Source organism: Siniperca chuatsi, linkage group LG7 (assembly GCF_020085105.1).
Source record: "Siniperca chuatsi isolate FFG_IHB_CAS linkage group LG7, ASM2008510v1, whole genome shotgun sequence".
In the NCBI taxonomy this organism is placed as follows: domain Eukaryota; kingdom Metazoa; phylum Chordata; class Actinopteri; order Centrarchiformes; family Sinipercidae; genus Siniperca; species Siniperca chuatsi.
The window spans coordinates 9,132,437-9,148,940 of NC_058048.1; the positions used below are offsets into that span (position 1 = coordinate 9,132,437).

At 39.8% G+C, this 16,504-nt stretch overlaps 1 protein-coding gene across 5 annotated transcripts in view; it reads right to left on the reverse strand.

The window, feature by feature from the left end:
- The window catches only part of rap1gap2a (RAP1 GTPase activating protein 2a), an 83,618-nt gene that overhangs the window by 61,023 nt on the left and 6,091 nt on the right, over window positions 1–16,504 (reverse strand). For 4 of the 5 annotated variants that reach the window (XM_044201511.1, XM_044201523.1, XM_044201512.1 and 1 more), the window contains exon 2: window positions 8,010–8,045. In XM_044201511.1, coding sequence (XP_044057446.1) covers window positions 8,010–8,045 — 36 coding nt within the window. Of the gene's footprint in view, window positions 1–8,009; window positions 8,046–10,758; window positions 10,931–16,504 lie in introns of those variants that run through there. The other variant, XM_044201515.1, reaches the window with a different exon arrangement.

Consider the following 16,504-nt stretch of genomic DNA (forward strand, 5'->3'; position numbering starts at 1 on the left):
ACCCCTCAAAAATTATATCACACCTGATCATCCTTTACTAAAGCTGTCTGTCATATCTATAAACCTCCAGACATCTTGTTAATTCCTTTTAATAAAAGAACGGGCATAAATGAAATGAAACTTCCCTACAGACAGACAGTGCAGCGTTCTGTGTCATTACACGGGACACAAAGTACTGTAGCTGTTAGGTATCCAGTCATGATGTGCTGTCGCCTATGTATCTTATCCCTACATGTTTCTTTGGACACACACACACATACACACACACACACAATCTCTAGATCCATGGGGGGAAAGACACTTTGGTCGCCATGGGCAACCACTAGCATTGCAAGTCAGATTATCTTTCCACTGGTCATGTTTTGATGCACTGGCAATGAAGTCTGGTTGCAAGGCGAGACAACCAGGGCCTATCACCATGGTAATGAACCATACTTTACCATCCCTCAAGTGATCATCGGTTCTCACTGCCATGGCAACAGCCTTTGCTCCCGATAGGCGTCTACATACACATGGGTACATGGCTGAAAAAACACACTGCACTTGCAGTGGTAACCTATAGACATAAGCCTACTCAGTTTAAGGTACTGTATGTCAAGTGACATTTAGATGGAGGATGTAGTATGTGCAGAACTGTGTGTTTTTTCCACCTTGTTTATGTGTAATAGAATTAATTTATGAGTAGTCAAGACACAGGCAGAATTAAAATAAAATATGGCTGCAATAAAAAAATAACCTTCTAAGTGTCATCTCAGTGCATCAACTTAAATCTCATTTCTTTTGGTTAAACTAGCAGATAATAAAGAATGGAGTGTAAAGCGGTTTCACAATGAATACCAGTCATGTAGAGCTGTTCCCAATGTCGGCTTCATCAGTGATGTTGACAGGTGGGTCAGAGCTCAACATTAATTCAGCACGCACGAAAATAGAGAAATTGCTCACTCTAGTGATCATTTTTGTTCACTTCAGCTGCGTTTGTTACAGTGCATTGATTTCTCCCTCTGAGAGGCACTTTGAGAACACATGCCGTCAACTTCCTCTTGTGGCCACAGCAGAAATAGGTGAAAATGTGTGGACTGTACTATTCCACCAATCGACCGATTGTCATATTTTTGTGCAAGTAGGTAAATCCATGACCAGAGAATGAGATTTTAACCTCAATTAAACCAGCAAAAGTTGATTTTTTAATAAATGTAGATATAGTTACAGTGCTGTAATCAGCTGTAATCTGAAAGTTTACTATAATTTAAATTTTCCATTTCATTTAAAAATAGGTGCCAAAAAATATTAAATGTCTGTATGTATAAAAATGTAGTTATACATTAAATTATATTCTATATCTTAACTTGGAGGTGTGAGAGAAGAGGATGTTGCACTTCCTCCCCTGAGCTCTTGGGGATGGGTGGAGTTCTACCACTTCCCACATCGCACTGCTACAAGTATCTCCGCAACCTTGTGGTCTTAGTTTCTCTACCGTTTTCTCACACACTCTCATGCAGCCACCCATAGGCAGAGGGAAACAAATTCACTCACCAAAGGTTGTATTGTAAAAAGGTGAACTGAAACTATGCTTCGTGGAGTGAGTCAATCCCACCAAATAGCTTTGTATGTGTATGTGAGTGTGTGAGTGTGTATGTGAGTGTCTGTGGTTACATTGAATCCTGGTTCCCAAATTAACCCAGCTGAGCATCATAACCACCCTGGGCAGTTGCGTATTAGATAAAAACTGACTGAATTTCTGTTCTCCATTACTGCTCCTCTCCTTTCTTTCTGCTAGTACCTGCAGGCTTCTATTACGTTAGGTAGCAGAGTTTAACTGTGTGCACTACATCAACAACTGTCCAATAAGCACAACACAATAAAGCTGACAGCTCATTAAGGCTGCATACAGCCTCCCTGTGACTAATCATTGCTTCTTCTCCCCGCGCTATAGAGCAAAGCCATGAGCTTTAATAAGCCAGCACCTAAAGTAAATATGATACCAGCAGACATTTAGTCTTGTGTTTGTTCGGTTGTCACAACTCACCAGTGTTCCCTGCAATATAGAAGGTGCACCAGGAGATAGAGTAAATGCCAGGCTCCAGAAATAGCAGCAACCCATTTGCTCTTTTCCATGATGTTGGCAGACAGATAACATTTACACCTGGCCCCCAAAAAACTAGACTAGACAACGATAAGGGTAGGGGACTTTTTTAAGAAGAAGGCACCTCCTCTTATCTTGCTTTTCTACTCTTTTTAAAAAAGGCCTCTTTCATATTTTTGTCTAAACCTATTTTCTCCACAGTCATTGTTCAATCTCAGCCTCACTCCTGTCACTCATCCTGCCTGTCAATCCACACAACAATCCAACTCAGTTTGATGAAAATGTTATTTATCCCTTTTCTTTTACACGTGCAAAAGGGAATAGTCAAATGTAAGACTACGGACACTGGCGCAGTCGTAAAAAGGGATCTTAAGACTCAAACTATAGTAGTAAAAAGGTTAATTAAATGCTACATTAGACTACAAATCAGCATCATCCAGCAAGGTGTGATTTGATGCCGCCTTATTCTTGAAAAGCAGAGAGAAGCATCACAGCGCTGCCAGCAGTGTGTCTAAGCGGACGACACTCTCAGATGTAAACGGCTGCTCTGTTTGAACTGAGCAGAGAATGGCAGAGGTGAGGAGAAGAGAAGAAGACAAAAGAGGAGGGGTTGAGGAAGATGGAAATAATGTATGACAAGTATCAACGTCTAATTAGCAGCAGCTGGCTGCAGACTCTCTCACACCCACATGCATGTTAACAACAGTAGGGTAGAGGAGGCAGGGAGACGGTTGGCCAAATGATAAATCCAGCGAGTAAATCCATCTGTGCTTGAGCCTGAGAAACATAATACTCAAGTAATTTGTTTTGGTACTTACACTGTGGAAATCTTCCCAAAGCCCTCTCACAGCACGTAAATAATACAAGACATAAGCACATGCGACACACTGGACAGCAGCAGCTCTTATTAAAAAAAACCTGGAATTAGATGGTGACACACAGGTGTGATAGCTTTGCTTATAGAAACGTGATTCGTCCTTCAGACTGATGCCAATGAAGTCATTTCATCAGCAGTGCTGACTCAAGAGTTTTATGATTGGAGCCATCAAATATCCTGAATAAATACATATAACACACAGCCACACTGTTTTGTTACACTCTGCTCTTATCCACTCAGTCCTGTACTGCTCTACTCCATTCTATTCAATTACTTTACTGTACCTACGAAGTTCAGTAATCCCCTCTCCTCTCTGTACTGTAACATCAACAGCAGCTACTCTCTCTGGGGTCCACATAAATGTATTTACAATACTTCCATAAAAAATAAGACTCAATAAATGACAAACAACACAATAACTAAAAAAACTAGTACAGAAGATAGTTCTACATAATATTATCACCTCTTAGAGAATTGAGATAATCAATAAAGTAACTAACATCTCCTGACCTTAAATAAAGCAAGATAGATAGCTCTCCACATCAAGATCGCACCTTATAAAAGCAAAACCAGTTCTACATTTAGCCACTCAATTTCTTGTGTAAATAAAATGTCAGTAAAGACATAATTTGTCTTAAAACATGTTTTGCTGCAAAATGCCTCAGTCTTCACTCCAAAATGTATGCCAATGTATTAATAGCAATCAAATCTCAATACTTTTAAAAATAGACAGATGCAAAATCTGAGACATTTGTGAGCATGTGTCTCTTAATGACCCATGATTTAAAAAGTAACTCGAGATGCCAGCAGTCCTGACATGATGCACATCTCAGCTTGGAAAGTAACTCATCTACAGATAAACTACAGGTTTGATGCAACAACTTAGGAGCTGATAAAAGAAAAAGAAGATAGAAGACTTACTGTAATTACAAGTATGCAGACCATGTAAAAATACACACAAGACAGAGAGCAGTTACTCACCACAGTTTGCGGGGCATCATCAAACTCTATTAAGAAGCTGATCAGGTGCAACCTCTCCCCCTCTCCATCTATCTCTCTGTTTCATCCTCTCTCTCCTCTATTATCCCTGTTTGTCCACTTATAATAGTCATTCACCCTCACCACCACTTCAAGACAAAACCCATAAACAGATGCATGTGTTTGCTCACACACACACGCACACTTAGGCTACACGGACACACAGGTTAGATTATGCAGTTATTAATGAGGTGCTGTGCATACGGTGAAGGCGGAGAGATCTCTTTGTATTAACCATGAGCAGAGGAGAAGCAGACGAGCACTGGGGATCAATGACAGAGGAGGGAGGAGGGAGGGGGGAAAGAGGGAGAGAAGGCTGAAAAAGCACACTGTGAACTGAGGGCAGACAGGACAAAATAAAATCCTCACACCTGCTGCCCTGCAGCCACAAACTTTGAAGTGAGAAATATCCATCTCATGTGTTTGTTCCCTTGGCCATCCACTTCCCTTTTTCACCTTTTCCTTTTCTGCTCTCCTCTTCCTTTGTGGCTTTATTCTCCTGTATATTCCTCCTTGTACAATTTCATTACAGGAGTTTAGCAGACCAACTACTGAGTTAATAGTGTAATAGCTAGTTAATAACTTAAAGTCATAAATTTGGAACACGACAAGCTGTGAGTTTACTGAAAAGCAGCAAGTATGGGGCCGGAGTTTAACAAATAATGAGTAAATGATGAATGCCATCTTTTTTGCCTTCCTATTCTGCCTTCATCCAAGCCCAATATTTTCTTTCCTCACCTTTAATCATGTCTACTAAGTCCAGGCGTTTATGGCCCGTGATGCTACTTTGGTGTGATTCAAAATGGTATCATTTTTATACTAGTTCTAATTGGATTAAATAGAGATGATGGCACTTTTTTTATATTAACAGCTATTTTATAAATCCCCTGTGACCCTGTTAGCATGTCAAGCATCCCTGCATGTGAATCCACAACAAGGATGATAAACTCCCTTCTTCATCTGTCCAGCCTCCCCTTTGCAGTGGATTCGAATTGGGAGCCATTATAAGTTTGGGTTGACACATATTTATCCTTTCTATCCTGCAGTGTCATCTCTCCTTCTTAACTCTGTGGTGCTTGTCTGAGCACTGCTTTCTTACATGTAACTCCTGGATCAAACACACACGCACACACGCACACACAATTGCTATTCAGCGTCTAGGCAGAGCAGCAGCTCAAGCAGGAGTCACGACTCACTCATTCATATTCAGAACCACTCCAGAGCAGACGGTCTAATGACACCTGGTCAGGGACTAAGGGAGACACTGGATGTGTGTGTGTGCATCTGCTTGCGTGTGTGAGAATACCGTAGACGAGTCCGATATTACATGAATCAGGCTAACCTGATTTTGTCTTTATGTCTGAAACAAAGCTGACAACAAACCTTTCTTGTTTAGTGTTTTATCATTGTGGCCTTTGGAGCTCCAGTCCAGCATTTTCTTTCATTAAAGATAATTTTTTTGGGGCATTTTTTGCCTTTATTTGATGGTGACAGGTGAAGAGGTGGACAGGAGACAGGGAGAGAGAGACGTATGACATGCAACAAAGGTAATTTATGATGAGCTTCTACCAGCTTGGTGGATCTCTGGTGTAGAAAAGCAGTGTTAAAACAATTGAAAAAATCTGCCAGTGAAATAAGACTACCTTTACTTGTGTGTCCAATGCAAATATCTTTGTTTCTAGTATTTTGTAAAATCAAGTCTCATTTTCCTTGGTTCAAGATCAAGAAACTCATTTCTGGAAAATTCTAGAAACAGGTGGAAATTATCCCACTTGACTGACATTTTTTATTTTATTTTTAGGAATCAATTATAGACAGAAAGGACTTGGTAAAATGGGGATTTTTTTTGCAGTGTAAATAAATTTACAGTTGTGTCTCAGATGGTACATGCACAATTAAGTCTTGTGAAAATTGGCCAACTGACCAGCATCCAGAGTGACGGAAACATTTTAAAGTCATAGGTCTCCAAAATTAGTCAGTTCTTAAAGCAATCCCTAAACAAAGTCAACAGTGAAGTGCAGTGTTTCAACAGGTGGTGCTATTGTGGCAAATTTGGACTGCCTGAGCAATGGCAAAGATAGCAGGTGAGAGATGAAGACAATACATGTTTGTATTACGTTCAGGGAGTAAATGTCAGTGTAATTGACTCAAAAGTGGCTGAGACCCACAGAGGAGTATGCTCTGGAGAGTGGACTTTGTGGTGTAGACACACACACAGAAGCCCTTCACCTCTCATCACTACGACAACCTCCATTAGCAGGGCTTGCCGGTGGTTTGTTTCAACAAAGAGAAGATCCTCTCACATAACATCCTCAAAGAACATCACATGGACATCACTGAGCAAATGATATTCGCTTCGCTTTCCACTCCGATCCAGAATTCTTTGGACCCAATGTTGCGTATACCTCAAATGATCATCACACAGTGTGATTTTCACTTCAGCTTAATGGTTTTCTCAACTTGCACAACCCAGTCACATATCAAAATCCACATCTGTCAAATCCTCCACTGTTACTTCTCCTTTTACAGCTATGAATTATCAGGGAAACTCATAATTATTGTTTCCAATACACAGAGGTGAGAGTGAACAATGGCATCTGTCCAGTGAATCAAACATCAACAAAGCAAGTGGTGGAGCAACACAGAGCAGCTATTAAACAGTATACTGTGGCTATGACAGGTCATGTGTTAAAGAAAAATAATTGGTCAAACCTGACTTGTGTTAAAATCAACAAAATGTAAACTACCCTGCAAAAACGGTGCTTAAACCAGTTATATAAGATTGTTATGTAATTTCATTAAGTTGAGTTCTACTTTATGATTCCCTGTGGGACAATTAGTCCTTTGCTTTGACCCACCCTTAATATTTTGGAGCAGTGGGCAGCCACATTGCAATGCCCTCAGACCACCTCCACCCCTGAGGCTAGTGTGCTGATCAAGGGCAAAGGCAGGAATAACTAACGCCTAACATGTACGTCGTTGACTGTGGGAGAAAACCAGAACAAGTCGAGGAAACCCACAACAATAGAGAAAGTCCCCAGACAGCTCTGGTGGGATCTGAATCCAGTAGCTTCCTTCTGTGATGGCGGTAACCAGTTAATCACCAAGGTGATGTCTTACAATAACTCAGTAAGATCTGAGATCTGACAGGGCTGCAGACCCCCCGACAGGATACACTGTTGTGCATTGTCTCATCCTTCAAGTAGCCTTGAACAACTTGTCAAAGAAAATCCAGAAAATTATTTATTATTTATTATTATTTAATTGTAACATGTTTTTTTTAAATAAAATTACAGATTTTTACCTGTAAATTAAGAAATATGAAGATTTTGAAGAGAACAAAAGACACTACTCAGGATGAGTCTTCCTGTCAAGTTGCATACAGTCCCAACAAACTTCATCAATCACAGGGTTAAGACAGCCTGAATGTAGTCTGAGAGGCAAAACCACGGGCAAAAAACAAACAAAACAAAACAAAAACACTCGCCCCTTAAACAAACCATGTGGCTGTGAGTCCAAAGCAGCGCACACCTCACACAACGGCACATGAAGGAAAGTTCGAGAGAGATGGAAGGTATGGAGTAAACAAGGAAGTGATAAAGCACAGCATCAAAACTGCAAAAGAAGGGAATGGATTTAGGCCATTTTCACCTGTGCCATGAGTTGAAAAAGACTTGCTTTGAGTGAAGTGTAAGTACGAGTGTGTCTTGTATTGTGTGCTGCTCAAGTAAAACATCCATAGCTTTACGATTGTTGAGATTTTAGTGAGAATCGATCAGTGAGATGGAGGAAATTGGGTCCAGGTTTAAAGTACCTCTTAAATTACTTACAATGTGGCCAAAGCCACAGTCTCAGTCTTAATTTGGGAGCTGTTGGGCATCAACGCTTCCCAGGAATTTCTCCACAAGCACATTTACACAAACGATGGCTTTGCCTGACTAAGTAAGACTAGAATATTAACTAGATGATGTAGATAAATTTGATCACTTTAGGATTTAAAGAAGAACTTACCGGGCTTTCAGTGCGGACAAAGTGGACTTGTCGATCCTGGAGAAGAAGCAGGAGAGAAAGGCAGACACACACACACATAGAGAGAGAGAAATATTATTGATCACGTCTCTGATACGAATTGCTCAAAAGCAGAAATGAAATTCTTTGCTGTAAGCGCTCTTACTTTACAGCAATAAGGGCACGAACACCGGAAGACATGCAAATCAAGATGGTGAGGAGTTAGATGTATGACTTCATCTCTGCATGGTATAATGGGTCCCCTGGGTTCTCTGGCATTGGTGCAGGTCATGAAGGCCAAAAATACATTACATCTCTACAAGCTGCTCAGACCGGTTATGAGATTGTCAGTGTTTATGGGGGATTTATTCATGCTTCACTATGTACTGTTCACACTAAAAACATGGAAAGTCAGAATATGTTACATTAACAACTTTTCAGTTCACTTGCTATTTACTGCTAATAATAGATGATGATCTGTCAGGGAAACCGTACATTCAAATATGTTGAGGGTTTTACGTCATTTGCAAGTGTGTGTGTGTGCGTGTGTGTGTGCGCGCGCGCGTGAGTGCATATGCCTGTATGTATGTGCATGTTCAGTGCTTGTTTTACAGCGCTCTCACGTGACTCTCTAAGGAAGATGTTATGACATTAATTCTTTAATCCCAGTCATTTGGAGACTGAACCATGCAGAACGGAGCCCGATCTATTTCATTCAAATATACAGACACACACATACGGACACAGTGTACAAACACACAGTGCGCACTATTTTTACTGCACACTCACCTAACCAGGATGTTTTAAATATGATTTGAATTTTTTCCAGGGTTTTTGACAGATATCAACAACAGCATGTATTACAGCAACAGATGCAAATAGCACCGAGCAGAGAGAACTGAGGTTCTATTATCATCATTATGTCTCGTTATTAACTAGACATCCAAATGTCAGGACAATAGGTTTATATTGAGCTACAGCTAGTGAAGTAGTTAATGCAGCTGGGGCAACTACTTTCGTTTATGCAAAAGTTTGCATAATGCATTGTTAAATATGAACCTCAATCAACATAAATACAGTTAAATAAAACAATGAACACAAAAATTCCCAGTGGATATCTCACATTTTGTTTGCTGCTCTGCCACAGTAACACCTTATTGTCTCAATGCTATCTGATCTTGCACGACAACAAATGTTGGCCTCTTTAATATTGTAATGAAGCTGTGGACTGTGTTCTCACAAGATTTTATTTGGTACCTGTACAGTGTACAGAGAGATGCATATTGTCCCTTCACACTGTGTCTGCTTGTCTGTGTTTGCTGCATACAAAATGTAATCTGTTAAAGCCTATAAATTCTTAATAGTAATCCACTAGACTTGCCCTGCATTTACTTAAAATTTGGATTAGTTTGCCTGCAGAACTGATACATAGCAGGAAGAATCCTGCTCAAAAAGTATTTTCATCTCATATTTAGCCTTCAAGACATTTTAACAAGCTAAAATTCTACCAATAAGGCGAGGTAATTCCATGTTGTGCAGCTCCACGAGTACAGCTCCATGAGGATTCTTGGTAATTCTTGAAAAAAAAAAAGGTTATTTGTTTTGGAGACAATCGTACCTTACTGGCACATTTTTTCTCAGGAGAAGAAGATTTTATTGTGGATCTGTCCAGCAATTTAGTATTGCACTTCCATTAAGCTAGGGGACTCACAAGAGACTTAACAAAGAATGGTCAAAATAAAAGCAGCAGGGGCCGAGATATCCTTTTAGTCCCTAGTATTGGTAAAGCCCCTGAAAAAGCTTGATTCTTCCATTCCCATAATGCAACTCAGGGTTATTTTTCTAATGCTGAAATCTCCTTCAGAGCCACAGAAGACATTATACAGCTGATCACAGGGAGAGAACTCCTCGTGACGAGTAAACTGAACTTCATGTGTGAAATCGGTGGAGTGTCCCTTTAAGAAATCACCTGTTCTTCTGAAAAATATCTGATTGTTTTGTTTTGTTTTTATCACTGTTAAACACAACAATCACTAACTGACCCTGTTACATGTAATGTGCTGCTCCGCAGCTCTGTCTGTCTCAGGTTATTTCAGCCTGTCTGCTGCCTCCGCCCACCTAGGAAGGTTAAGTGCTCTGAAGCAGCACTTCAGTGTCAGAACGACAACCAGCAGGGAAGCCAGCACAAAAATATGCCATCCGAGTGTGTCAGCTCATTCAGTGCTAAATGGGCTCCCTGGCAGCTTCTTCAGTGCTGCATCGTGGGAACTCTTTTCGGCCAATAGAGCAGGAGAACATGACGGTTAAGAGCTGCGTCCACAGTCCCACACCAGGACAGCAACAACAACAGCAGGCAAAGACAAAGCAGCCTGTTGATTGTAACCCCTCCCTGAACGGAGACAGCACAGAGTGAAACTGTACATTCTCACACACACACACACACACACACAGGGCCATCAAACAGAGGACAAAGTGTTAGAGGTGTGACACAGAGGATCAGCCTCAGCCCTCCACCCATCCTTCCTTTTTAGAAAAAATAATTTTTTCACCACACACACACACACACACACACACACACACACACACACACACACACCCGTAACAACAGCACATACACATTTCAGCAGCACAATGTGCATCATTTAAAATCAATATACAACCATAATCATAACATGCACAGCATGAACCTGAGCATGTCCACACATAATGCAGACACACATACACATTAGCATCCAATGAAAAGGCAACATACCATCCAAATCCACCAAATGACACGCTTCTCCTTCTCTTCAGCATTTTGTCAGAAAGAACTTCTCAGCAGTCTCTCGCTCTCAGGCTCTCTCCTCTGGGAAATGTATGCTATGCTGTCAGTCTCTCTCTCTCTCTCTATACTGTGTATACTTGCACTTTGTGTCTCTCTCTGACCCAGTCTCCCTACCTCCCTCCCTCTCTCTCTCTCTCTCTCTCTCCCTCTCTCTCTCTCGCCTCTATTTGCCCTCTTTTTTCCCTCTTTTGTCTCGTTCTCTTCGTCTTTGCCACCCGCCTCCCCAGAGCTGTCGTTTTCCACTTTGCCACTTGACCAGTCAACTAGTTTCCTGAAACACTGCTTGCTCTTTGGCTTTCACAGGCTGTTAAACACACACACACACACACACACACACACACACACAATCTGACACATACAGGTACACTGAGGTATACACACATTTCAGCAGGGGGAGGAGCAAGGTGAGGAGGGGCCACAATCTCTCATCTGACCCTCTGTTTTTTGTTTCCCAAACACACACACACAGAGAGAGCTGTTCTGTAGATGAAGTAGCATTTGGAGTCTTGAATCATCTTTATCATCACAACCAGCCTCAACATTTGTGGTCTGCCGACATGCCCACCACCAGGAAATGTGGTCACTTCCTGCACTGTGTATCTCCCTGGCAAGTCTGCTGATTTCATATCTATTAAAACATCATTGCAGGAGTCTGTGTTGAATGGAAATTCTGCCAGATGCTTAACAGCAGAGTGAAACTGGATTAATTTTGTAACATGTAACATTTTGAGTGCAATATTAGCCTATTAAAGGAAAGGGAGGAACTGAACAACCATGCAGTCAGACCGCAGTATATACATAGAAACTCCCCTTTTTTCTGACCAAAGGGAGTGTCCTTCCTGACACCCATCCTCCTCACTCCAGATTTGACAGGTCTCACTCTGAGTTCTTGTTCACACAGCTAATGTACTGAGAGACCTCAACAGGTTTCAAGAAAGCTCGTGGGATAGGCTACTTCATGTTTCAATGCTTCAAAAAATTGTATATATTGAGACTTTGTTTCATGAAACACACTAAACATACACCAAGGACGTACTGATTTCTGAGCAAAAATGAATGTTAATTTCAGGCCGACTTTAAAAATATACATGTGAGCACCATATGAACTAAATAATAAAGATCTTGAAACTAGTTTTTGAAACATGGTCCTGCTACAAGACAGGGGTACCTAATTATGCAGGACACTGCGTTAGCTGAAATTAATACAAATTCCTTAACAAATTTGCAATCAAATTAACAAAAATAACTGACATGTAGTGAACCTGGTATTTTGGGGGCCCCGGGGCAGTTGCCCACTTTGCCTGGCTGGTAATCCAGCAAAGAGCTCAACACCTCTCTGACAAAGGTAGTATTTACTCATTTACAAACTTATTTTCCAGGCTTTTGTATTGGATTACGTTTTTGTCGTGTGTTATTTTTACACCGTGTATAAATTGAAGTTCAAAAACAAACAATAGGCATGATTCCACAGAATAAAAGAAACTTTAGGTTCTAGGTTTCTTTTTCATATTAAACCTGAACTCGTCCGAACATGTCCTTTCTTCTTTGAATAGAACCTTGATTTGATTTACAATCACTTCAAAAAGTACACATGTCCAAGAAACCAAACAAGCACATCTGAAGCCTGTTGAGAATGATTATGGTCAAAAGCTCTCACAATGAAATGTTATTAATATGCTCCGACTCGCTCTCTTTCTATGTGGCTGATGAGTGGATGACTAGATGTGCTCTCAGTCCATATCTCTATCACGGTGAGATTGCACTGATTAAAAGCAATAAAACGCTCCACTGGCATAATGTCTGTGTGTGTCTGCGGGTCTGTGTGCGACACAAACACACACACACACACACACACAAACACACACACACACACACAGATAAGTCAGTCTGGCATTGCATTAGTAATTATCATAATTAGAGATTTAAAAAAATAGAATAGACAATGAGTTTAACATTCAAGAAACTGCACTTCAATAAAACTCTTATTTATAAACCTGACAGCAACCGTTCTGAGTGCAGACCTCACTCTCCCTCTAGTGCTTAGAGATGTGTGAAACTTAAAAGACAACTTCAGTAACAATTTTCATGAAAGTCAGACTGGTAAAGGAAGTAAGAAGGAAAAGTTAAAAGGGAAAGAAAGAGGTATGTTTGGTTTAAATTTTTTTTCTGACTTAGCAAGCAAGACTCTAAGCATAGGCTATCATTGGAATACATTACATTTTTTTATCCTGTTTCATAGGCATGGATGAATATTAGATAATGTGTTGAATTAAGCTGGTGAATAAATGCTGCTATGGACCACAGTGTTTTTAGAAGAACAATGGTATCCAAAGAGAAGATGATGAGATGATGCTTTTCGTGACATAAATTGTGTCATTTGGCCACAGCAAGCAGCTGTCTTCAGCAAAAAAGCTCTAAAACTGACTGTACGCTTGTGTGTTGCATCAAACAGCAGACAAACACAGCTAGTGAATATAGTGGAGCATTTAGCAGCTAAAGAGACAGATGTTTTTCTTAGGAGTGGGTGGAGAGCAAAACTAGAGCTAAATGAGTGAATATTGTGCTTACATTCATCAGTACTTATATTCATCAGGTGTCCAGAAACACGACTTGGATTAGAAAAAAAAACATTTTTAAATCTGCTAAGTTCAAGACACCAGCCTGTTTAACATTTGGCTCTCTCTCTCAGGAGAACTAAACAGTCAAGAATGAAGTTTGATTCTCCCTGCACTGGTGTGAACTGGTACACACTGACGGCATGAGTCACACTTTGTCACGCCTGCATGGTGCATTGTTGTTTGTAGCTTAATTATAATTAAAGCATGGTGTTCCTATGTAGGCAGACTAGGCCACTGTGCCATGTCCTTAATCAGTAAATGCCTTTTTCCTAACACTCATCTGTTGGTGTGTTATTGATGAACAACTTTAACCTTGAAAACAGTAGTGATACAGCATTTGGGTAGACTGTGTTTGTGTAAATGGGGGAGAGATGTGAGAAAGACAGAGAGAAAAAGCCATATTATGCCAAAACAAAATTAAACAGTGGCTTAACATGTAAAGTCTCAGCTAGGCACACTGACTAGCGATACACAGTAATCTAAAACCAGGCCTTGTTTCTGCATCGTGTGCGGCACTTTAAACCAGCAATCAGTTGGGGGTTTTTTTGGCCACTTGGGGGCAGCGAAAACAATTTGTGAACACAACACTGACATATCATTTTTGATACTGCGAACTTGTTATAGCAAACTGTTGCTTATTTACACATCCAGCCATTACGGAGCAACATAACGTTCATTTGGAGTCGTGTTTCAGGCCACCTGGCTGAATATAAGTCCGATATTCTCTCTCTTTTAGCTCTGTTTTTGATCTCTACCAACTCCTAATGGAAATATCTGGCTTAATGCTCAACTATGTTCACAACCTAGTAGCTAACTGTGTCTGTCTGTCGTTTGGTGCTATAAAATGATGCTATAAGAGCGGTGAGAGTGAACCGCTATAAAGCTCCGTAAACCCGAAGGGAAAAGCAGATTAAGGTGATAATTCTCTGTAGGCTCATCACCTTTTTCACATTGTCACATGTTTTCAGATTGGAGAGTGGTATTGATTTTTTCATATAACACTCCGCCAAGTTTTACAAAGGAAGAATTTATTAGTGGGCTTGTACAAGTGCATTATATTGTTCAAGTGTGTTATTGCATAAAATTATGAGATTAACGCTTTAAATTAATCCTGAAGGCAGATTAAAGGTTCAGTTCACTCAAATCATAAAAAGACATATTTTCCCATTTACCAGGGTTTTGAGACATCAAAGAAGGGCATTTAAAAAACTCCAGTGCAATTCTAAAAACATAGTCGCACTTGCACAGAATAATTCAGTGACCGCACAGTCAGTGTTTTTTTTATATGGACTTTTTCTTTGGTAGAATGTAGTTTGCAGTTTTTAGTTTTATGCAAACAGCACACAAAAGTGCTAAGTGACTAATCATGATGGTGAAGTATGTGTGAAATGAATGCACTGTTGTCTCACTTATAGGATATATTTGTGTCTCAGAACATCTTCCAGAGTTGATGAATTCACTGTTTCCTTTGTTCTATCTCAACAGTTTCTCTTTCCCATCAATCCAGTTTTGTTTATTTTGTTTCAGTCCCTCATCTCATTCTCAATGACTTTCTCCCTGTCATTTATTGGCGGCAAGACTCCTCAAGAGATGTGATGTTTCCATCTTTATTTCTTTTGTTCCTTCCTCGCCACCTCTCCCATCCTCCATCTCTCTCCCACAATGTAATAAGGTATTCAGTCATTGGATGGATTCCCAGGGGGTGATATGTGCCCAGATAGACGTGAGAATCTTTTTTGCTTTTCCTTCATCTATCTCTTCCTCCCTCTCTCCACCCTGCCCTCACTCCTGTGTCTCTAATAGGTTACTTAGTCATATGAGGTTTTCCAGGAGGGTTGCTGATTTAGAGACTCAGCTGATGCTCTGCTTTAATGGCTGCTGTCTCAACCACATCCATCACCATCAATTATAACACACACACGGATACTCACATGCACAGAGGCACAAACGTGCAAACCTACATATTGAACGACAGCCAAACAATATTTCCAAATTAATCTTGCCATTTCTTTTAATATGCTTACCTGCATACTGATTGGTGAAACACAGCTGTTTTCTGGAGATCACCACTGGATTAGTGGAATTATTTTAGCTGCAAACTGTTGACTTCAAAGTCAGGCTCTTAAATGCATAAAGTTTGATTTCAGCTAGTAAATGAGTTAACCACGATCACACCAGAAGCATTTTATTCCAATTAAATTAAGACCATTATCTCATTATCATTAGATAACCAGTTAATGGTTGTTGTGTGTGTCCCTTACATTTTTCACCTATTGAGCCAAGCTTAGTAACAGATGACAACAAATGTCACAAAAGATTAATTATTTGTATTTTGAAGTTGTGACGCAAGCAGACATAACCACTATGATGATTTATATAGTCTATATGACCTTAAGTCGATAAACTGGACTTTGGATCATTAACATCACTGCAATACTTGAAATAATTGTGCAATATTGTCTGTTTAATATTGCTGTGCAATATACTCTATTTTCAGATATTTATTTTGATTACTGCTGTGTAATATCCACCGTCTCATAATCATCTTAATAAGCTACACTTAACTTGACAGTACTCATTATTGCACTATTACTTATATTATTACAATGTATTATTATACTGTGCATACTAATCAACCTAACAACCTCTAAATCCACTTTTGTACTTACACTTATTTAGCTTTTATACTTATATCCACTTTGTACTTAATTTATCTGACCTCTATTATAGTGTATTATATTTTGATTTGCTTAGTACTTCTATTCCTGTGTGCACTGACGTGATAGTGAGCAGCTGTAACAAAAGAGTTTCCCCTCATGGATCAATAAAGTATTTCTGATTCTGATTTCTATAATTAAACCAAACTTAATGTAAATAAATGCATTATGTGACGATTATGAGATAATTCAATTTGCAGTGAAGGAAGATGTATTCAGATCCTTTACTGAGTTAGTAAAAGTAGTAATATCACACTAAAAACACCCAAATATTCCTTATCTTACTTAAAGGTACCCTGTGGAGTTTTTGACCACTAATAGCACTATGGAGTAGTTTTT